The sequence below is a fragment of the Lycorma delicatula genome, chromosome 3, assembly GCF_047948215.1.
Source record: "Lycorma delicatula isolate Av1 chromosome 3, ASM4794821v1, whole genome shotgun sequence".
In the NCBI taxonomy this organism is placed as follows: domain Eukaryota; kingdom Metazoa; phylum Arthropoda; class Insecta; order Hemiptera; family Fulgoridae; genus Lycorma; species Lycorma delicatula.
Genome location: NC_134457.1, coordinates 44,270,565 through 44,296,552, shown reverse-complemented (window position 1 = coordinate 44,296,552; position 25,988 = coordinate 44,270,565). Strand labels below are relative to the sequence as shown.

The following is a 25,988-nucleotide window of genomic DNA, read 5'->3' as shown; positions in this document are numbered from 1 at the left end:
TATATCTGCACGATATTTAATGATTTATGTATTTCTTCTATTTCAGATTTTTAAACAGAGAAAATCCCTAAGTTTAGATGTAAATAGAATGTAGCAAAGGATTTATGTGAAAGGGGTTAGAGTAGTGAGAAATTTCAGAATAAAAAGCAATGAAAAAGTAGATATAAATCCACAACCTGAATACTTTGTATTTGACTGGTCCCGTAAATGGTCTTGAGTTTGATAACAAAACGTGACACAACCCCTTTTATTCCGTAACACGCTTACGGGTTATATCTTCGATTTTAGAGTTTCATACACTTATATGCATTATCCTAAATAACTTGGTTTTTTTCAGGAAGCTAATTAAAGACTACTTTATAAGAATATCAATAAAGTAATTATGATTAAAGACATAAAGACAATCAGCACTGTGTCTTTTGTTTTATTGACCTATATACGGAAAAAGTTATCGACAGCCAAATATATTATGTACATTTACCTAGTAAAGATTTATGTATGATTTTTTTTGCGTAAATTTATGCGAGAATTATTTATAAACATATATTCAATTGATATTTATTTTTTTAAATATTTATATTTATAAGAGCAAATTAAAATAAGATATATACACATACCTTTATTATTTCCAAAATACAAAAGCTCTGTTTAATGGATTTAAATACAATTAAAAATATAAAATCATAGCTTTAATTCGTTTTTATTTAATACGAAACCGAAATTATAAGTCTGAGTGAAGTTATTAATGTTACAATAAGTATATTGTATAAATTAAATTTCTACTTACAAACAAATTAAAAAGTGTAAATCCTAGTACTTTTACAGCTGTTACTTCATCTTCACGGATTTTCTAAAAGATGTTAATCTAAATTCAAATCAATAATCGTTTTTAAATTAAACTGTTACATTTATAATACTCGGTCGTCAAGAATAAAATTAATTTGTACGCCAATAAGACAGTAATGTCATGTTTGTAAGATGTTTGCGTCTATGATTTTATTATTTTGCAACAATATGATAGTTTTATAGTAAATTTTTATAACAGTTCTATTCACTGTTATTTTCATTATTTCGAATTTAAAAACGATTATTGATTTGAATTTAAATTAACATCTTTTAGAAAATCCCGGAAGATGGAGTAACAGCTTTGAAAGTTCTAGTATTTACACCTTTTTAAATTGTTGGTAAATGGAAATTTAATTTATGCAATTGTATTAATATCAACGGTGCCAAATGATTAGAAAATTAAATGTAAGCAATAAGTATATTATTTAATTAATTTTATTCATTACTATATGTACGGTCAAAATTATTATTTTTTATATAATTAAGTAAAAATAAATTGGTAACTATCAATTAAAAAAAATGACAAAACTACAACTTCTACGAAACGTGTCTTATTAGTGATTTTGATTCTGTTATGAACATTTTTTAAATCCATTACTTTTTAAATTAGTGTGTAATTATTAAAAGATGATTTAATTGCGGGGGGATTGAGAATTACTTGAACAAGTAATGCAGTTTTAGACTGAATTTTTTGGTACAGCGATAGGAGATAAAATATAAGTTTTCTTTACACATTCATCGCCAAAGAGCCGCTTCTCATAAAAACAACAATAATTGTATAATTTCTTAATCCTCTCTCTTGGACCTAGTAGGAATAATTAAATATGATAGAAAATTCCAATAAAATAGAATCAAGGATTAGTAGAAGTTGTTAGTAATAACAATAATAATAAACGAATGATTTTTCCCTCTTGAATTGAGATAACAGACCCACCCAAAGAATTGTTTGAGTTTACTCCAAATTACTGGGAGTCTTTATTTCGAAGTTTTTATTTTTTTATTGGAATGAAAGGATGTTTTTATTAAAGAAAAGTTTTGTGTTTATATATACTATTAATAAATTAGTTTTTCTAATGAAAGAGTCATTCACAAAAGGGCATATATTTCTTTTAGGGATGACTCCTTAAAAATTCTTGGTTTTTTTCCGAGTAAAAATATCAAGTATTTTATCCGAGTAAATAATTGATATACAAACCATTTAACGGTACGACCAGTAGAGTTTTTAAAGCTACTACTAAGAAAAAAATATCTTTATTAATTAATACTTATTATTTATAATAACCATTAACTTACAATAAAAGTTTAATATTTGAAGAAAAAAGTTAAAAAAAGAAATAATTGGTAATGTATATAAAAATGAAATAAGTATAAGAAAATGTTTAAATGATAAAAAATATTTTGTGCATAAATAAGTATAGTAATTGTGTTGTGCAGTAATCTTTTTTATAAATTATGAATAAAAAATAGCGTAAAAATTTAACAAAAATATAAAAGTGAAATGTTAAATAATAAATTTTTAAATCAATACGTCAATCTTTATTTCTCAAAAGTATTTACAATATTCTTCACCAAAGAAAGAATTTTTCTTTGAAAAGTTATATCATACTAACTCTTCAGAGAAAATAATGTAATTTTATATCGTATTAAAAATTATAATTTAAGTTGCAGTTTATTTGAAGAGAACCTATAGAAATTAAGGAGAGTTAAAAATAAATTGTAACCTGTTTCTTTGCTTTATTAAGAGAGATTATTTAAACGAATGTTTGAATATTTTCAAGACTAGAATTTTATGATTCGTTTAAGTTTTCTATCCCTGGGTAGATTTCAGTTTTTTTTCTGTTTTTAATATTTACTTTCCTGAGAATAGTATTAACTGTAGAGCTGTGGAGTTTGAGGCCTACCTACATCGCTTCGGCAGGAAAACATCTCCAGCATGCGGGTTCTACGACCTTAAAGACACGGTTGAGCGCAATATTTACTTATGTTATCGGTGGGAAGCGGTTAGACAAAACCTCGGGTTAAACTGGCTTTCTCCAGAAGCAATAGTTAGATACATGCTAACAGGAAGATCGGAATGGGACAAGGTAGTGCAGCTAGTAGCATGTATATTGAAAACAAAATGTATATTGATAAAGCACGGATACTCCGGATCCCTGGACCCTTAAGGCATCTCCCGGGCCAGCGCAAGCTTAACTGCGGGAATGGATTCGAGAGAGGACCGGTGGATAGGAGGTATAGTCGGTAGGGCGCAGACACATATACGGACTTAACGACATCTTGCGGAACCTGTTAGCGAGCCTGACATCAGTATGTAAATGGTACAAGTCCCCGTGACAAGTCCAAGGACAAAAGACGTCCTTTCTGTTGTGGCAGAAGGATATGAGACGACCCTTGGCCTGGTGATCTCCCAAGTTTCCAAAGATGGAAAAATATTTTTCGTTGGTGACAGTAAATCCGCCGTTCTGTGCAGAAAGTCTTTAGATAGTGTTTTCATACGGCAGGCCTCAGACACGCACTATGTTGTTGTCAAGTTGGCTATGAAAGGTTTGGATCTAGTCGTTGTTAATTCGTAATTTCAGTACAGAGATCCCACGGAACAGCATTTAGAGTGATGGGATAGAGTTATTAAGCTGGTAGCTGGCTGTCCGATTCTGATAGGTGCTGATGTGAATGCCAAATCGCCTCTTTGGCACAGTGGGATCATGGATGATGGCGGCAAATTGATTGAAGGTTTCATCGTGCAGCATAACTTCGATTTTTTCAATGTTGCCGACAAGCTGACTACTTTCGCCGGCACGATTTAGGAGCGAAGGGCCTTCCGAGATACTAATCTCGATGTTAACATTGGTAAGGATATCCCTGGTAGGAGTCATAACTGGTTATTAGTCGATGATTGCGCGACTAATAGTATTTGGGCTGCGCGATGTTTATAGGGGGTACGACCCTTTCAGCAGGGGCGTTTCTTGCATAGGCGGGTGGCCCACGTTTTCTAATATTCTTGCAGCCAGACTTCGGGTTTTTGCCCGATGAGCTCCAGTTAAATGAACTGGCAGAAAGATTTTCTTCTGCGGTAGTTGAAGCCTCTGACCATTCCATTCCCCGAGATACGGGTAGAGAGAAAGTTGCTGGTTGGTGGACTTGGGACTTGACTGCGATGAAGCGGACTGTGGGTAGGCTCAGGAGAGTCGCACAATGTGAGGGTGATCCTGATATCGGCGTGCAGTCTTGTTAGCGGACTATCGTCGGAAAAGAACCAAGTACTTTCATAAGGTTAGATCTACTAGCGTGATTCCTGGCGCTCTTTTTTACAAGAGCAGGGAGTTAAGGACGTATGGGGTGTTGCTTATAGAGTTATTGAGCATAAAAAAAGACATTCTTCTGTCGGCTCTCTCGACCCAGGATGGAGTTGTTATAGATAAGGATCATGTCCTCACTCTTCTGATGAACGATCTGCTTCCTGATGCTTCTGAGGTTGATGAAACCTCATATTATCGACGTGTCGGAAGAGAAATGGTAGGTTTTCAATCTGAGATTCCGTCTTGTGAGATCACTGAGGCGGAGGTATGTCAAGTGATCTGTAGCCTGGTTAGGAGTAAAGCCCCCGGATATAATTATATCACCGTGAAATTTATTGTTCAGAAATTTACAGTGATTCTTTCTCCCTTTACTAGGACATTTAATAGAATGCTTTTAGATGGGTATTTCCCAGCTTATTGAAAACGTGGTGAGTTAAAACTGCTCTTCAAAGGTGGCGACAAGGACCCCACGTAAGTTCTTACCGGCCTCTGATGCTCTTGCCTGTTTTCTCCAGTTTTCCAGAAGGTCCTGTACCTCCGCATTAATAGTAGATTAATTTCAAATCGATTGCTAATGAACGACCAGTCCAGTATGATTTTCACCCTGGGAAGGGCACAGAAGACGCAATTCTTAGGGTGACAGATTTAGCTTCGGCCAGTGAGTGTAAATATGTACTTGCCGTCTTTTTGGACATATCCAAGGCCTTTAATAACCTGTGGTGGCCCTCTGCGTTTTTTCAGTTACAGCAGCGTAGTTGCATGCGAAATGAGATAGAGACATTCTCGAGCTATTTCAGCAACAGAACCGTTGTCCTTCTTGACGGAGGTTTGAAAGTAAGAAAGCCCTCGTCAAAAGGTTGTTCACAGGGCAGTGTTCTAGGTACCCCCGTCTGGATTGACGAATTCGACTCTCTGACGCGATTGAGGTTGCCCGGTGGCTGCCGAGTTTTCATTTATGCCGACGATGGGTTGCTGCTGGTCGAGAGAACACGCGGAAAAAGATAGAATTCAGAGCGACCCAAGCATGTAAGGTACTAAGATTGTGAAGTCTTCAGTATAAGTTTTCAGTACAGAGAAACCCACTATGATGTTTTTGAAATACCGTCTAGCCGCAACTCGTCATCCGCGAGTGATGGGTGGCATTTCCATAAGGTATGTTACCGTTCAAAGGTATCTAGGTGTAATCCTCGATGAGAAACTTCAATTCAGGGAGCACCTTCAATTTGTCGCAAGGAAGGCTATTAATGACTTCTTTGGTGTTTGTAGAGTCATCCATCCCGATTGAGGGGATGAATTTCCGTACCATGCGGATTCTCTACAAAGGTGTCTGTGAGGCCATACTGTTGTATGCTGCGCCTGCCTGCGCTCATCGTCTGCAATTTCAATGATATTGGGATATTATATTACGAGCCCAGCAACTTCTTCTGTTAGCGGTTGTTGGGAGCTACAGAATTGTCTCGCGAAAGGCAGTCTCTGTAATCACCTGCACGAGATCAATTGATATCCTAACTACGGAGCGTAGCAATCGTTATATTTCTAAGAAGGAGGGCCTTCTTACTCCTGCACGTGTGGAAGAGATTGAAAACCATGGTTAAGTAAGAATCTTGACAAGTTAGGCGGAATGAATATTCTACTAGTCAATATACGCATGATTTCCGAGATTTCCCAGATTTTAGAGGTTTGCAAGCGATTAGGTGAGTTTTCCCCAATCGGTATATGACACAATTTCTCTCGGGACATGGTGCCTTTAGGAAAAGTTTGGCTAGGTTTTGTTTGGTCGTTTTGGGCCTCTGATCGGACTGTAGTGTTGATGATATTGTGGAACATGTTCTTTATGTCTGTCCACGGTACGAGGCTGAATGTACTAACATTTTTAGAGAGAGTAAATTCCTTTCTGGATCTACGGTTCAATTGAAAGACTCGAAGAGAATGGACCATGGAGGCTGGCTTTTTACGTTTCCTTGCACTGTGCAGATCAGCTGAGAGGGTATAAATAGAGTAGTACCCAGGTGGCTAGAGTCCGCCTGGACAGTTGATTGACCGAAGGTAGGCGGATAGGCATCGAGCCTCGGTTTGCTTGACTTATGTTTGGAAGTAAAGTAGCAGAATTGCTGTTGGCGGGACGGCGACTGGACCGCCGAGGGCATGGTTTCCATGCAGCTGAGAGGTGTAGCACCAAATGTCACGCGGGACTCTGCGATGGACCTGAGTGGGAGTAAGAGTTCTGCCCTCTTCTCCCTGGTAGACCAGAACGGATACAGTAGTTGCAATATAGTTAAAGGCTTAAAATTGGTCATGTTGAGATCACTAAGGGAACTAGGTCTAAATTTCATTGTTTCGATCAACATTTCTTTTGGTGTGCATTATTGTTACTGAAATAGACTCGTAAAATATGAGAAATTTACAGTCGCTCACAGCTTGTTTAAAGTATTGAACAAGGTACGAGGTTCGTGCTTCCGTGAACTCGGTTATCTTGTTCAGAGGGCAACGATGTAAGACAGAGATGATGTTCAAAAGAAGCCAACAGCGAAGGCAAAGGCTGAGTTAAAATTCACTGATGTAAATGTCTACCGAGGCATTTACATCGGTGGCATCCCAACTGAGGCCTGGCTGATGACTGTGATATGTGATATCAGTTAGAGGGACAAAAGACGACCTCCGTTAAATCCCATCCGGATTAGGAACGGGGGTTGGTGTGGTGACCGGAATCGTCTCAAGATGGGTGTCTTCCCCTACGGTGGTTAGGATGTTCAATAGTTGAACAGATTGCAACCTACACATTAAGGAAAAAGAAAAAAGTAGTTATAAAATTTAAAGATATGAGAGAGAGAAAGTGAAGTTTTTTTTTTATTCAGTATATCGATTAGTAAAAAAGGCAAGGAAAAATAGAGACATTATTTGAATGGAAGCGAGACTTCTATTTTGTTTCTCAAGTGCAGTTATTCATTTTATATCATATGATCTTTTCTCTTTGTCTCTCTAAGTCTGTATCTATCTCTTTCCTTCTTTATTCTTCTTTATTCTTGCATACTGTTGATTGAATGCTTATAAAAGTGCTGGAAGCATAGATATTCTCAAACGTAAGTTAGACACGCAATGCATGCGTACACATGTATACCGACTAAAATTCTTTTATTATTTTTTTCCTTTATATTTCTTTCATCTAATCTTTTCGACCTTAACATCTCTCACAAAATTCTACTGTATTTTATTTTTTTACGTTTTTATATATTTTTCATTCTAAATACTTCTGACGTTTATTACATAAAACACACGCGCGTGTCAAAACACACGCTAATGTGAGGAAGTGTGATTTAGTTTTTAAAATGTGAGAGCTAACAACAAAGACTAAAGATAAGAGTTTTCTTTAATTTATTGTTTATGTTTTACCACAGCATAAATTTATGCTTTAAAATTTATAAATTAATTAATCATAAAAATATACGTAAAAATAAATTAGAATAAATAAATTATGAAAATTATAGAATTAAAAAATGACAATGTAATAAATATTAAGATATTGGAGTGCTTATTGAAAAAATATGAGTAAAAAGGTTGAGATAAGCAAGGGTAGACGATGCTCATGCAAGGAGAAAAATTATATTTATTGGAAAGGATGTACTACTGTCAAACATAACCACAGGCATTAAAAATATACTTTAAGTAAAAAAATTATTTATATAATTTTAAAGACCTTTACTGACTTTTTTTTAATTTCACCATCTTCCGCGTAGTTACATAAGTGAAATTTTGCAGTATCTTTTTAATATAGTCTTTAGAAAACAAAGGAAAATGTTAATTTAATAATCAGTAAAAGATGATTTATCTTAAAAAGGAAATTTGTAACCTTGAAGTATTTTCCCATGTAATGTACTGGTAATTCATTTTGCATATAAATTCAAAATTCTGGATCGTAAGTCTGGATCATAACTTAAAGTTTTATAGAGTTGATCTAGAAGAATTCGAATTTATCATGTAAGTCATGTTTAAATTATTTTTGTGATGACTCAATCCATTAAATAACAGCTAAACTCTTTCACTACTCCTAAATTAATTTAAGTCATCCATTTTCTTTGTAATGGTTCTTATTTAATTGTATTTGTTTAACGCCATACTATTAAATATTATAGTTTTATAACAGATATTTTTAACAGTGTTGAAAAAAATTGAATCATTACTTTTTTTACAACATTTGTGTTTTATTTATACTTTGCCAACTATAACTCTATTGCTGTTGTAGCAAAACAATTTTGGATATCGAAATTTTTGTAAATGTCAAAGTTTAAAGATCACCTAAGATAAAAAACAAAAAATTAAATTTTGGAAAAAAATAAACGAGGGGAGACAGTTTTTACCATTTTTAGTTTTTGACTTTGTATTGTGGACATAGAAATTGAGTTTTACCATACAAAGGTACTTAGTTTATTTTAAAATTCCAAAGTTTTAAGTCAACCGGATTTATGGATGGGGAGTTATTCAACGTTATTTCTAAAGAATCTTGCTTCATTTCTCGAACTTCATCGCCAGAACTTTTTTTCTTTAGTAAACTATAAATTGCTGAATAACATTGTTTTTATCGGGATAAATTATTTAAGTAAATAATTACTCCAATAAATAAGCTTTTAAGTTCCCCAAAAAGTCAGGATGCCGAATGGGTCCCGTAATTGAAATATCAGAATTTTCAAAATTGAAAATCAAAATGTATGTATTATTTATTTAGATGACATGCGACTTTTTTTTTGAAGGTGATCGCTTCGAAACCGATGTAAGATTTTTTTAAATTTTGAATTTTTATAATTTCTGTTTAACATATCCTATGTGAAAAGGAATATATTAGAAGAAAGAGGAGCAGGAATAACTGTATAGGAGGACAGAAAATAAGATGCATAACGTTTGCTGTCTAATTGATAATTAAAAAAACGTTAATTAAAAAAAAAAAAAAAAAAAAAAAAAAAAAAAAAAAAAAAAAAAAAAAAAAAAAAAAAAAAATTTTTTTTTCTTTCGTTTTCTAATTAACGTCTAATTATAATTGATGGCACACACGCGCTTCAAAGATTGTTAAGAGCCCTAAAGAATAGAACGAAAGAAAATATATTGATAGTAAATGTAGGAAAAACTAAAGAAATGGACGGAAAAAAAATTATTTTTTAGTTATGACAAGTCAAGAAAGAATAAAAAAGTAAAAATTACAGATTTTTGGAGAGTATGGTGGCAGAGGACTAAAAATGTCCAGTGAAAATAAAAGGGAGGGTAGAGATGGCATTCTTTTTTCTTTCAGTAAGAATGAAAAATAACTATATATTAAAATTTTGGACAAACCTCTTAAAGGATAGAAGTATGTCAAATGCTATGCACGGAGTGTATTGTTGTACGGAAGTGAAGAATGGACGATGAAGAAGAGGGAAACGTTTTGAATTGAGACTTGAGATGAGTACATGGAGAAAGTAAGATGAGCTGATAAATTGAAAAATAAGGAAGAGATGAATAGGATTAAAAACGAAAAAGACCATTTTTGTGGGAAATACATAAAAAAAAAGGGAAGTAGAACAGGCATGACACCTGTATCGGAAAGGTCAGTAGAAGGAAAAGAATAAAGTTAATAGATGAATTGAAAATTAGAAACAAAGGGATGAAGGAAAAGACTTGAGAAAGAAACGGATGAAGACAGTGGTGGAACACCGACCTCCTGCCAGGCAAACAACGAGATGATAATGATAATTTCTAACATTTTATTTGTTTTTAAAGTTATGGCTATTATTTTAAAAGTTGCATGAGGTCATTCCTTAGCAATTATATTCTAAACACAGTACACTTTTGGCAATAATGAATATAACCCACGCAGGTTTTACTTATTTGTTACAACATGGTGACTGTCCAAGAAAAAGGCAACATGATTTATAATCACGAATTTATATCTGTTGTTTTGTTCAGTTTACGTTTAGAGAAACATAGGGTAAAACAACATAAGCGATAGAACGTGTCGACTATATTCCCCAGTATTGCTCATAAACATCTTCCAAGATCCACTGTAAACGATTTGAAGTACGGAGTAGTATATGTTACACGTACAAAACCATAACTAAGATACGAAATCAACATCTAATGAACGTCCCAAACATGTTGATTTTCAAATTCTCTTCTAGGCAAGGTAATGATAAAAATTTCGCTAAAAATTTTAATTTCACAAATAAGGAGATTTCGTCAGCGGTCACATGAGTAGGTGTAATTGCCCGCAATTTGGTGGTCAGAGGAATCAAATGAGGTAGTTGAATCTATCCATGATTCTCTGAAATTTTAATGTAGACTCCGTTTTAGAAGCGTTATAGACCAGAAACGTACTTTTTAGAAAACCCCATCATGGGTATCAACTGTTTAGATATGTTTTAGTTTTCTTTCTTCAAGTTTAATAAAGTGATAAAGAATAAGGTCAGGTTTTGTACTAACCTTATACGCATTTGAGTTGGAGGTTACAAATGTGCGTAAATTATGAGGATTTACTATGGTTGTTCGTATTTCATGAGGTTACATTTTATTTTTCTGGGATCGTATAAAGAATTTAGCTACTTCTGTGAAAGTTCTTGATTTAAATTCTTGGAAAATAGAATAGGAGAGAAACTGTTGTCATGGTCACGCTGGAAATGATTAGCCTAGCTTGGATAAAAATAGAATATGCTTTTGAAATCTTACATATGTTGCGTACATGAAACCTAACACGTAACATAACTCACATTTTCTGATTATTTAAAAAGTTTATCAAAGTAAGAAATGTTAAGACATACTTTTTTTCAGAAACTCCGAATATATAAATATATATACATAATTCAATAATAACTTCAGTGGATCATTTACTGCTAATGAAATATTTGGTTTAATGAAAGGAAGTGAAAATGTTTTAGACTTTTGTTAAAAGAAATTGTTAAAAATTAAATAGTTTTTACTCTCGTGAAATCTCTGCCTTAGTACGCAAATTTCTAATAAGATTTTAAAAAATGTTTGTTTTTACTATAGTCTTCAGAGTACACTGATTTTATTTTCTCTTTAAAATCATCTACTACCGTTCACAATTCTTAGATCAGGGTTTACTTAAACGTTTTTCTTGATATTTCCAAACGCTGCTCGATTCCAGGACATGTTTTTTTTTTTTGCTATAGAAGTCTCAAGCCGTCCTCAGATGGTTCTTAAAGACGAAATAATTGGTTCCTGTCTTTTATCGGTGGCTTTTGATTAGAACCCGAGTTCTTATAACAAAAAGTCAAAAACGTTCGTAAAAGTTTTTTTTTGGCGTATCTGCGTCTTCTATAGTGGATGGTAACAGTTCTGTCTGTGGAACTTCAAAGAGAATATGTATCCTGTTATCTGTACAATAATCCGACATAGCTGTTTTGTAGTTACTACTTGCTTATCAAGTAAAGCCAAGCTTTTCATTTTTTTTAAATATATACATCGTCAGTTTTACCGCTTAATAAGACATTCAAGAAGGGTTCTCGTACATTTTCCTACCCTAGATAATTGACAGAACAGAAGAGTTTTGAAAACCTCTTGAACGACATCGTTCTTTTGCATTGTGAATTGAATTATTTAGGTGACAGTACAGTTAGAAATGAAGAAAAAATGTTCACTGGAATTGCAGAACAAGATTTATGAAATAGTTTTATTAACAAGCGAGTAGAATAAACAAGCGAGTCGTATTTTAAGGTAACATGAATCATACTTAGCTTATTTTATTTGAAAAATGTGGAGAATGAAGAGATTGTAAGGAAATAAAATGAGATGGAAGGATATAACAACCTTACTAAATTAAAGAAGGAAAAACGGATTAAAAAGTACTCGTTTATTGAATCAAAGCATTTAGTGATTTATGGATTTATAAGAGAATAAATAATTAATTTAAATATTGTTAAATTGAATTTATTAAAGCGTTAGTTTTAATTCTGTACTAATGAAGGTTTTACTGTTTTCTTTGCGTAATAAAGAATACAATTAATTATATATCGTATAATACGGAGTTTATTTTTGGTTTGTAAACATTTATCACCTACAAACTATATGTTTTAATTTAATAACTTCTTGTAGATAATTGAATTAATTTTGGCCGTGCGAAGTCATTTCCCAATTTTCATGCGAAATGCAGAACATGCCTAAAATCGGGCATAAAAATAAACAAGACAAGAAAGTAAACAAAAAGTTTTGTTAATTTTCAGGCAGGCAGGTATTTGTTGACTCACCAACGACTGAGCTGCAGTCTGATGCTGTAAACGGAAAACAAACATTGTCAAACATCAAACAAAAAGCAAACACAAAATTCAAATTTTCCACAACCCACCACCCAACATTACATTTATTTCATAACATCATTTTTATAGCTAACATTTATTACATATACATTTACAAACATTCAAATTAATAAATTTTTGAAATTATCTATTATTGTAGTGTTTTTGTATTTTAGTATTTCTATTTTACCTATTTGTATAGAAATAAAATAATCAAATAATATTACAACATTCCCACTTTATTTTGTATATATTACGCAGATCACTTACTGGGTGCACGACAAAAGATGATTCTTCTGTTTAAACATTGTATTTTTCCTTGGATTTTATTTTATCGTCCGTACTTTACACCTTTTTTTTATTGTCTGGGCGTGGAAAGAAAAAAATTACATCTCAACAGCTTTTTTTTTTAAATTTTTAACCTTAAAAATCAACGAAATAAAAATATATCTAGAAATTCAACTTTAATAATAATGCAGAATGTTTATTAACGTACGCTTTTTCTGTAACTTTTACTTAAATTAAGATTTCTTTTGAGCCAAACGTTTTATATGAGATAATATTGTTTTTTACAGTCAACGTAGAAAAACATTTTTTTTTATCATCATTAAATAGTTTACAATTTTATATTTGCAGTGTTTCTACTAAAAATAATTTGGATTGAAAGAGTGAAGGTCATTTAATCAAATGTAAAATGATTGACTGATATAAAAACATTCATTAGTCGTACAAGAAAACGACTGCACTGCAGCAGGGATAGTCAAAGTAACAAGGTTCATAAATTTTAAACTAATTTATTGTTATTTAAAAAACAAAAGTTAGTTATAATTTAATTTTTGATTGAAATATATTACACTGATTTATAAATAGTTATAGGTATTCTGTATCGAATATAAATCGAGAATAAGTAACAAAAAAATGAATATTTTGCTTGGAAAACATAAAATAAAAAAAAGTATAATATAATCAATTTATAAAATTTTCTAATTTAGTAAATTTTATAAGTAGAGATTGTAAAGTTATTTATAAAAATATACAACAGGTAAGTTTTTTAAAGTTTTTTAACAGGTAAGTTTTAAGTTTTAAATACCTCAGTATGTTTAATTAATAAATGTTAATTTCTTCTGCAAAAAAAAAAAAATATATATATATATATATATCAATGGGTTATGACAGTTACGATATTTATCTGTTAATAACTTATTGTATATCTCTATATCTATAAAACTTTTTTTTTTGTCTTCAGTCATTTGACTGGTTTGATGCAGCTCTCCAAGATTCCCTATCTAGTGCTAGTCGTTTCATTTCGATATACTCCCTACATCCTACATCCTACATTCCTAAAAATTTGTTTTACATATTCCAAACGTGGCCTACCTACACAATTTTTTTCTTCTACCTGTCCCTAGCGACTATTTCAGGATGCCTTAATAAGTGGCCAGGATGCCTTAATAAGTCTGTTCTTCTTTTAGCTATATTTTTCCAAATGCTTCTTTCTTCATCTATTTTCCGCAACACCTGTTCATTTGTCACTTTATCCACCCATCTGATTTTAACATTCTCCTATAGCACCACATTTCAAAAACTTCTAATCTTTTCTTCTCAGATACTCCGATCGTCCAAGTTTCACTTCCACATAAAGCGACACTCCAAACATATACTTAAAAAAATCTTTTCCTGACATTTAAATTAATTTTTGATATAAAAAAATTATATTTCTGACTGAAGGCTCGTTTCGCCTGTGCTATTCGGCATTTTATGTAGCTCCCGCTTCGACCATCTTTAGTAATTCTACTTCCCAAATAACAAAATTCTTCTACCTCCATAATCTTTTCTCCTCCAGTTTTCACATTCAGTGGTCCATCTTTGTTATTTCTACTACATTTCATTACTTTCGTTTTGTTCTTGATTATTTTCATGCGGTAGTTTCTTGCGTATCCATGTCATTCATTCTTTCTTCTAAATCCTTTTTACTCTCATCTAGAATTACTATATCATCAGCAAATCTATAAAACAACATGACCTAATTCATAATTAACGTTCTTTCCATTACATCTGATACACGTGTCCAACGGTCTCTTACTCAAAACAATTCTTGAACTATGCACATGTTATTTCTTTCAAGATATCGGCGGTTTTTTGTTTCACCTTTTGTGCTGTACCAAATCATTATCCCTTAAGGTCCCTTTTCATCCTTGGAAATAAAAAATAAGTCGCAAGATGCGAGATCGGGCGAATATGAAAGATGGAGCAAGAAGGTCATTCCGTTTCCTGTCAAAAAGTATTATACAGAGTGGTCGGTATAGGCGGGGTTTTGACGTGATGGAAAAACCAATTTCTCACGATTCCGTTTTTTTTCGTACGGATAAGCAATACTTTGAGAATTTCCAATTAAAATTGTTAGTTCGTTGACAATCTTCTTTGATGGCATCACGAATTTTTTTATCATTTTCTTGGATTTGAACGTTTTTAGGACGCCAAAATTGCTGATGATCTTTAATCAACATTTCTTCTCGTTTAAAGAATCAAAATGACTCGTTTATGTGTCGTTTGCTCATTGCAGATTCTTATTAGGCTTTCTTAATTATTTCAAGTGTTTACGCCGTGTTTTTTTCTAAAAGGAAAGAAAACTTGGCGGTTGCCCGTTGCTCATGATGTTCAGCCATCACGTTTTCGTCGAAAGGAGTAAATAACTCCGCTTAAGAATTTACTGTGCTTCCCTCGTACCTGTCGGAAGGCTTCGCCTCGCATTCTGACTCGGAAGGCACCACCTCGCATACGAAACTCTTATAGCGGTAGAAGCCCGAACTACCTCTTATCTCCCTCTCTGAAATAAAATTTTTGTTTTTTTGAGTCCCCCTCGTATATATATGAATATGTATAAATGGTGTAAAGAGTGAGCCTAAAATTGTGGGCTAGATATAAATTTTCAGATTCTACGTCCAAAATGAAACAGTAAAAAATTTCACCTTGGTTTTTCTTATATTTGTCATTTTGTGTTTATAATAAAAATTTTTTTCTTAAGATAGGATGGAGAAATCATAATAATATTTGGTACACACATTTATACCGACGCTGTCTAATAAAAAATGACAGGTAAAAACACGTTCACAAATATCAAAATGGCGGCCATGTCAACTTTTCACCCCTATTAAATCAAATGCTTGATGTATTATACTGTAAATGACTGTTTTTCAAACTCGCTCCCTGTAACTGTTTTCAAACAACGATTTATGAAGAACCTGGGGTTTTTTTCTGCTAGCGTTTTATTCACAGATGAAGCTTGTTTCAGTAGGAATTGTAAAACTTCACACCAGCGTAACACCATTGTAACATGGTATTGTACATGTTACATGGTATTGTAACACACCAGCATGTTTGGATTGAGAAGTGTCCTCATACGTTTTACCAGACCAGCCATGAACAACTATTATTTCTAAACATATGGGCAGGTATTGTTAACAACTATTTGTTAAACCCTGTGGTTCTACCAAACCATCTAAACTGAGAAAATTACCTCAACCGATTTAAAAAAAAAAATGCTTCACCTTTTTGCAAATAAAACGTAATATAAAAAACTGAGAATTATCGAGTAATCCTCTATAATATATATATATATTTATAGACATAGAACTAGGGAATCTGGGCTAAAAACTTCCTAAAATAATGCTTAAATTTTGAAAACCAGTAATCATAATCTCTTAAACATACGTTAATCGACATAAAATATCTCTAAGGTTTGTTCTGTATACTCTCAAGGTCAGTGAAATACGCATGTGCAGGTAAGCCGACTCATAAAGCAATTGTAGTTAGTCGAGATGTAGACCCTACAACACAAGGTTCAGCGCGTGCTTTGGTTAGCGGAGTTTTTATGGGTTACGCGTGTTCAACGGCGTGTACGAACTAAATGGGGTATCAATCCCCCTACTTCCAAGTCTATTCATCAGTGGGATATGACGTTAAGAGAGACTGTAAGCTTGGTTTCCCAAACTTCATTCATCCGAATGTTTCAGTTAGTGAAGAGACTGCGGATCGTGTACACGATGCTTTCACTGCCAATCCTGGAGAATCAGTTAGGCAAACTAATTACAAAGCACAAATTCCTCGTTCCAGTGTTCACGATATTGTTAATAAGATGCTCCGTTTGCGAATGTTCAAGTTGCAACTCGTACATCATATTAAACCAAATAATCGCTAACACCTGGCCTATGAACCCAGTTTACTGCAAAAGTAACGCAACGTGTCGAAAATAGTCCTAATTATTTTGATACGTTGTTGTTGTTGTTAGTAATCTGGCAACCTTTTATGCGTGTGGGAAAGTTACCAAACACAATTGTCGAATTTGGGATACTGAAAACTCCCATACAGTAATAAAAATGGAAGGACTCGGTCAACTTCTAGTTAGGACTGCACAAAAATGGCGTCATCGGTCCGTTTTTTTTTTCATGCTTAAGAACTTCGCTGTTTCTCAGATTTCTGCAAACTTTGTTTCCAAAGAAGTTTTCCAAAAAGATGGTTCTCCACCACACTTATTCAGCAAAATGTTGGACGAGGAGATCCCCTGCTTCTGTAGGTATTACTACTTCGGATTTTTTTGCTTGGAAATTTATTAAAAGTTGTGTGTACTTAAGAAAAATTCGAGATTTGAATGATTTAAAACAGAGAACTGTAGAAGCTGTTAATATAATAACGCCGGAGAAGCTTCTAACGCCTGAAAAGAATTAGAGTATCGTCCAGATGTCTCCTACGCTACAAAAGGTGCGCACATTGAACTAGACTACGAACATTAAAACTTGGTGAGTTTCTGTCTTTATTAAAAAGAAATTATTAAATTATATTAACTGGTTCTCTTAATACAAGCTGTTACTTTTAGATACCTTTAGCCTAGACATTCAAGCAGGAGGATAAAAAAAAATTAATGTTAAATGGCAAAAAGAAAATTAAAATATTTAAGAAATCACCAAAAATATGATTTAAATACAATGCTAATTTTGACGAAAGAATGTATTACACTAAGCTTCATGGTAATTTGGCAGGTAATTAACCCGTGTTATTTAATCATCAAAAAGATTCATATAAAAATGTAATTACACCATTTGAATTATCAATGTTTTCTGTACTAAATTTATAAAATAAAATTTACATTTTCTTTTTCATTCTTTTTTATTGATGTGAAAATAGAAAAAATAATTGTTTTGCAATATTTTTTTTGGAAAAGTGAAATTTAACCAGCTGTAAAAAAAATTGAGGCAATAATAATTTGATTTTTTAATTCACAATTCAGCTAATTTTTGTTTTTTATTTTGCTGAGTACTTGTTCGATCAAGGAATTTTTAAAACGTCCAAGACAGATGCCCATTCCAAGATCTGACGGTTGTTTTGTGATTAATATATTTTCGTTGGACTCGTCAGTGGAACCCGAATTCTCTACCATATAACAATTTGAAATCGAAATAAATTGATGGGAACGGTTGATAGAAGTAAATTTGAAACTATTTTATGAATTAAAAAAGTGAGCACAAAACGGCAGCTTTCTCTTTCAACTCCAAAAAATTTCAAATGAACATACTTCTTTAAATAATAAAACAGAAATTTATCTTTCTTATTGCATAGGCTTATGTAACATTTAATAATAAAGAAAATACTTTTATTTAGTAAGTAAAATTACGTAAGAAAATATAATAATAATAATAATGCAATCAAACACGTATGACTTCATCATTATCTCATAAAAACGATTTACTCGTGGTTAAATCGATCACTGTAACTGATATAAAACTTGAAATAAATTATGCAAAAGAAAAGTTTGATTTTGACACCACATGACTTCCTTGTACGTTTATTAAATTACATATAACAATTTTGGGTCCACTTCATTTAAACTTATTTCATTTGAAAGTGAGATACGATCTCCAAAAAATTATTTTTCGTAAGCAAATTATTTCTAATTCTGGAAGAAAATAACAATAGTGAAATTGTTCTATAAAACGTTAAATCAGCATAAGGTACTTAAGATCCATATTACTGTAGCTAACAAGAGGAAGGTACGGGCTTCCGGACACCGATTTGAACCATATGCGTATGTGAATAGCAGTACGTTTACGTGTTTTACGTGACTGTTTAGTGTTTTCATCACAAAACACTAACACACAATATTCAATTATACTTAAGAAAAACGGCCCTAAAAATTTCCTTAACATTTTATGTTAATTTATACATTAATTTTGTTTCACTTCGCTCAAGTAAATATGTGGTGTAAGTGAGAACGTGTCGGATCTCGAAACCATATACACATCGGTTTGAATCCGACTTCATATAAATATATTTTTTTTAACTTTTTTTAATTTAAAATATATTGATTTATTAATAAATTATTAACCTCTAATTCTAAAAATTTTTTAATAAAAATGAAAAGTACATAAAATTTTATTTCATTAATAACTTCTGAATTTTTTCAATTTTTTTTTTGTACTGTTAATATTGTGTTATTATTATCTATTGTTAAAAATGTTTTACAATCAGAGGTTAATAATTATTAATAAATCAATATATTTTAATTAAAAAAAGTTACAAAAAGTATATGTATATGAATTCGGATTCGAACCGATGTGCCTTACCTTAAGATCCAAATACGTATTTCATTAATTAAAGTTTTATTTGGCTATAACTCTGGAACCAATGAAAATAAGTACCACTTATGATGTATCATTGGAAAGCTCTCAACGAGGGCTTATTATTACTGGAGTTAATAAAATGTCCAAAATCCGAATATTTCAAAATTGAAATTTCTCTTTATTTAGAAGTCTGACTGTACACACATTTTTGGCCCAGTCAGTTGCAATCAAAAGGTGTACAACTAGATGTTACAACAGTTCTAAATACAAAATTTGAACATTCTACGGCTAATCGTTATTGAGTTATGCGAGATACGTAAAGTACAAACTTTACGGCGAAACTAGCCAAAATTTATTCAGGGATGAACAAAACGGATATTTCCGTTGAAATCTGAAAACCGAATTTTTTCGCGATTACAAACTTCCTTTACTTCGTACAAGGAAGTAATTATCTTTCAACTCGATCAATTTTTTTTATGTACAAGTAACATGTTTTAATCTTTTGTTATTTTTTTAATCTGCTAAAACACATTAACTTTCTTATATTCACATCTTTAACAATTATATGGATGGTAAATAAAATCACTTTTTAAATTTTCCTAAAAGTAATTGTAAAATTCCAAAGTTTTTATTTAACGTAAAGTTTATTTTTTTAATTGTAAGTTGTTTAAAAATAAGCATAGTGTATTAGATGCTGTGATTATCGATATAAATGGAACAAATTTAAAACGTTATCAAAAAATATAGTAATCCATTACGACAGTTCTACTGCGCATATACTGAAAATAAGAGTGAGACTGCTTTCATACTACTTGGAATTTTCTACAAAAATATAATACATTATTGTACAATTTGTTATTTGTAACATTAAACAAATCTTTTAAAAGGTTTTCACGACATGTAACATAAAACTCAATTTGTAACTCACCTGTATTAGGTTATTAAATATGCAAAATTGATGAATTAACCTTAATTTCAGCCGATTAAATGTTACAGTTAAGATATATATTAATATGTCACAATAAACCTTAGTATATATGACTACAAATAGAAATTATTATTATGGCTGCTACTGTTTAAAAAGTAAAGGTGTTTTGTTGAATAAAATACATCAAATAACATGCTTAAAAATAACATAATTAAATTATAAGTAAATTTAATGATTAAATTTTACGTAATTTTTTATTACACGCAAGTTTTTTACATATTAAATACTTTACTCCATATCGCATGCAGAAACTTTTTTTTCACATTAATTTAACTTTTAAATTACAAGAACTTACATCCGACAATAAGATTTAAACTTAACTAATAATATTATTTTTATATAATTATAACATGGTTATTAATAAATATTATAATACTTTTTCTTTCAACATAAATTCATAAAATTACTTTTGACAAATAGGTATTGTAATAAAATAATAAAGGTGAAACGTTTAAACATCGCTTAACATCTACAAAAATAAAAAAAATTGCGCAATTGATTAACCGATCATCATTATCAGTATACATCAAGAAATTAATAAAAGTATAATAAATAAAATAATTTGAATGAATATAAAATAATTAATAAAATGAATTAATAAAATTAAAAATACGAGCAAAACAATTTAAGTTTAAAAAACTAGATTCATTTTTAAAATTAAAAAAAGATTATTTTTATTGTATAATCTTCTTCAACCCTTTTTTTTGTTTTATAGCATTCTAGGTTGGGCGTCAACAATGCATCTGTAAATTTCTAGAAATCAAATCAATTCTCCTAAACAATTTCACCTGGTTTCTTCTACGTAATATTTGTCAAAGAGTAGAATGTACAAATACATAGATGCGTTGTAGTTCTATCTAGAGTGTCAAAAGTAGTGATGATAAAGGTAATAACAAAGTGAATGGAATATTGAATTGCGACAAAAAGTGTTAGTTAACGAGAAAGCGTGTCCAACAATCCATCCCCATTCTGAACGGCAACTGTGTTTTCTAAACTTTGATGAGGAATAATATAAAAAAAATTATAAATTTCTTTCATGTTCATTTGTTTATTTTAAGTTTCATTTTATATTAATTTTGTACTTTTACTTATTCTATTGTATCTATTGATGATTGCTTAATAATTGAAATGCGCTTTAAATTTTAGAATTTTTGTATTTGGAGAACTTGAATCTTTTCCTTGGGAATATTTTAATGTCAAGTATTAACATTATTAAAGCATTAAACTTTTAAGTTGTTAAACTTTTGACGTGACTAATTTTATAAACTTAAATTATAGTTAGTTCTATTATCCGGTGTCTTCCTTTGTTATTGCGAAGAATTTGATGGTATGGGTTTACCATTTTACTATCTGTAAAGTATATACACATTTTTTTTTTTTTAAATAATATGTTGGTAAAATGAATTTCTTAGATTAAAAATTTAGTATCTGGATTAAATTAGTAATTTTATTACTTTTATACCCTAATAAATCAATGTAGTTATCAGTTTTGAATTTTTTAATATTATTATTAAAATATTTTTTAAACAAAATCTTTTATTTTTATCCGTTGTTTCAGACTAAACAGTGTTGCTTTAGAAATGTATTCTATAAATTTAAATAAAGAAAAATTTCCAGATAAACTTGTTTCTGAAAACATTTCATTTGAGTACAGTTAACGAAAAGTTTCGTTCTAATTTTTTTTCTTTTACAAACATAAAATGATGATAGACTATTATTCTTAGAACACAAATTATGGGGAAATACGATGAATTTCTTGAATATACGAGTTATCTATATTTCTTCAACCAGTTTTTAGCAACTGCTAAGTCTGGGTATGCGTGTGTATAGGCAAATGGAAGTACTGCTATCGGCTTGCCAGGCCTGACGTAGCTGCAGATGTAGTGCAATGTAAGTGTAAATGTACCGGTAAACATGTAATCTGGAATAAACTGAGGTCAACCGCTCCTAAGATGTGTGATTAATTGAACCCCTGCCACCAAAGAACATCCATAGTGTAGCATTCAAATCCATGTAAAATCAAGTGCCTTTACAAGGATTTGAATCTTAGAACTCTCGACTTCAAAAATCAGCTGATTTTGCGATGAGGGAGTTTAACCTCTAGATTAACCCAGCGGGTTGATTTTCTTCGAATTTAACTTGAAGATTAAAAAAATAAAAGATTACAATTTTTTTTTCAATCTTTTTATATTTTTCTTAAACCTTGATTGCAAACTAAAAAAATTGATTGTAAATCAAAAATAACTGAAGTTGAAGAAAAAAACTTTTTCAAATTAACTTTCTTAAATTTTCAATTAAGCAAATTAAAAATTGCAGTGAATATAATGATGAGAAACAAGCCGTACTGAACGCGTGCTGAAGATTATCGTAAAAGTTGGCAGAAGTAATGACTGATTACAAATAAAATAACCACTTAGTTTTTAACAATATAGAAATTTAGGTTTTAAACTGAAATACAGAGAACGTTTTTATGTCCATAAAACTGCTGTTTTTGAAATCAATATTGATTATTGTTCGCATAACTAGTCGTAAGATGGCTCACTGACTGGAGAGTGGACTCGTCGGTTGATCAGGCAGGACAGGCCGTGGGTCCTTAGCGGATTTGGTAAGCTCGGCACGAGCTCACTCAGTTCCTGACAGGCCACGGCTCTTTCCGGAGTAACTTGTATCAATGCAGAAAGGCCGATGACAACGCATGTGTGTACCGAGGGGATTGTTATGTTGTAGAATACACGGTCTTTTACTGCCTGAGATGTGAGATACAAAGGAATACCCTACGCCACATGGGTCCATTAAAACCAGATAATATCATGCCGATGATGCTGCGGGACGAGAGGACCCGGGACTCAATTTCCACCGTAGTCTGCAGCATTATTTGTATCAAGGAGGCTGAGGCGAGGACTGTAGAAAGACCATAAGAAGTCCCAGTATCAATAACTGTTGCCTCTAACCTAGGTGAAGAGCAGACCGTGGAGAGAGGGAGGATGGACAGCCCTCTGCGGAGCTGTGGTTCGTCTGCACTTGTGCGGATGGGCCACGGTGTTGATGCACAGGGACTCCAGATCCTCTGAGCTCAACGGCACCCCTCGAAGCTGAGTAAGCTTAATTGCGGGCCTGGGGAGGGGAGTCGTAATGTGGAGGTTTAGTCGGTAGGTGTCAGGCACACATTTGCATATAACAACTTGCGGAACCTGTTGTGAGCCCCATACTCAGTGGGTAAATGGAATTCCTCAACTCACGTTAATAAAAAAAAGATGGCCGCTATCCTGCGGAAAAAGTTCTATGTTGGCTCGAAAACCAAAAGTAAGGTGAACCTTAACGTTTATATGTACTACATACCAAATTTACAGAAATAATACAATTCTTATGATTATTCGTTGTTTAATAAATTAAATCGGGCCGGTAAGAGTTTTTTTATTTTTTTTTTTTTGCGTATTATATGAAACGCCTAAACATTGTTTAATATTTATTACTGTATATCTATTGCATATATTTAACAAGTATTTTTTATAAACAAAATTCTAAATTAATAACAGGTTTTGATAATAGAAGTATAATGTCTTACCTTTTTTGATATCAATTTTTTTAAAACAGTTTTATTACAGAAATTTTTTATTTTGAACGGAAGAAATGATATCTGTGAGATTTTTACCGTACGGTTTACAATTTCATTGTAATTTTTTTGGATATTACTACTATAATTAAATTATTCTTTTATTTTTTTTTTTATGAATTACTGATTGTTATTTTATGGATTTATTATTAAAATTTATTGCCTTTCTAGAACAAACAAATAAACATTTTTTGAATTTCACCGCCAATTTTTTTTGTTGATAGTCTTATCATTCACTGCATACCATATTTTTCCTTTTTTAATAAAACTGGTATAATGACCTACACGAATCTTCGACTCGTGTAGGTCGCTTGGTTGCTTGCTTTACAAAGCAAAATCGTTTGCTTTGTTAAGTAATTGGCTATTGACATTGCACTCCTCAACATTTCGAGTAACTTTTTCTCCTCAAAAGACTGATAGATTACATAAATAAATTTTCTTTGGCACATTTATTTGGCTGCGATAATAAAACATGATTTAGTTAACGTGTAATCAATGAAACGGCTTTCCTTCCTTCACTGACAATTGAGATACTTACAAACTTACTTTGCTTGCAAACCTCATTTTCATTTTTATTTTCGTGAAAAAATGTCGTTGCGATGAAATATTCCGTATTAAACTTTGATTTTTTTTTTTTATCTTTACTTCCCTATGAGTTGGGAATATTGTATTGAATGCTTAGTCCGGTAATGATGACGTATATTATTCTCTTTTATTACACACTATCAACAAATTCAATAACAAAATAATTCACACTCCCCGCCGCTTTAAAGCACAACATACAGTATAATTTTCTGGCTTTGACAGTAACACGTTGAATATGAATATGCACTGATCAAAAAAAAATAATGATACACGATACAGATAAAGATTACAGATTCACAGTATAACAGCACAAACAGAATAGAGATACACGTGGGACTATAAATCCTGCCGAATTGTAACTGTGACTGCTAGGCGTCACAATAAAGGCCACCAAACAGCGTGCAAATGAAAAGCTACAACAGAGTTACATGCTGGTTTTTTCTTGCAAATCAGCTGTCAGTACTTATAGTGCGTACTTTGGAATTTAAAAAAAATTTGAAAATGTAAAATCCCTTCTTAGCTCTCTGCCAGTGCAGAAAGAGGTAGAGGGTCGGATTTGGTCCGAGGGCCGTAGTTTGCCAATCCCTGGTGTAGATTGACTCAATTCAATCATTTTATCTTTCATTACGATTTACCACACGTCTCAGAAATAATTGGTCTGCGTCTGTACAAGGCTACACTTCACTTACATGTTGTACATAAGATTCTATTATCACTGGGCCGGGAGGTTGCTTATTGTTCATTAGTTGGACAGATTGCAACGTACATATTAGGAATAATAATTCTGATTTCTTCTTTATCCATTTTGTTTTAAGAAAGACTTCAAACGGTATTCTGTTTTTTAAGAATCATTAAAACTTAATGCGTAATCAAGTGGACCGATTTCGATAATCCTTTTTTTGCAAAGATATTGCATCTGTTCTTCCCGTCGGAAGATTTTTTTTCATAAGTAGAAGATTTTTTAACGAGAACTATATTTTTTATATTACTGTTGAATTTGTTCAACTGGGGAACAATAAACAATCCCCCACAGCCCAATGAGATGAGGATGATATGAATGACATGTAAATGAGGCGTAGCCTTGTACAGACTCAGTTGACCATTCCTGAGACGTGTGGTTAATTAAACCCCTACTGTTAAATATGTAGTTAATTAACTATATAATAATACTACTGAACATGTAATAAATTAATCATATGCAATATTTAATACATTTTTATTTATTTATCTTGGTAACGCCATGTAACAGATGAGAAAAAGATGTATAATTTTTGTATTAATAAAATAGTCAAATGTTACACATAAATAAATCAATAACTGAATATTATCTATTATAATTTGATTCAGTTATATATTTCTATATAATATTTATACAATCTAATTCTAACAGTTTTTTTTTTTTTTTTTTGATAACGTTTAAATATTTTTTTGTTGACACCGTCGTATAATATTGGATCGGCTGATGTCATTTTATTATTCAAAGTAGATTTTTGTAAAAATTCACGATAATTAGTAGGAAAAGTAAGGGTAAATGTAACATTTATTTCGCATTCCTACCAGTCTTACCTCACACTCGGTAGGTTAAGATTTTACCTACCTATTTTAAATCATTTATTTACACTTTTACTTGTAATTATAAAGAAATTGTTTCTGGATTTTACATTTCTTTCGAACCATTTTTTTTCTTCATTTTAAATACATAAATCTTTTATTCTGATCAGTATATTATAATACATTACACAAGTCATCCGGGAATGGGTAAATATGTTACTC

At 31.8% G+C, this 25,988-nt stretch overlaps 1 protein-coding gene across 1 annotated transcript in view; it reads right to left on the bottom strand.

Moving 5' to 3' along the window:
• The window catches only part of Nckx30C (solute carrier family 24 member Nckx30C), a 700,544-nt gene that overhangs the window by 418,913 nt on the left and 255,643 nt on the right, over positions 1–25,988 (bottom strand). The window contains exon 2 of the mRNA XM_075358858.1: positions 12,368–12,391. Coding sequence (XP_075214973.1) covers positions 12,368–12,391 — 24 coding nt within the window. The remainder of the gene's footprint in view (positions 1–12,367; positions 12,392–25,988) is intronic.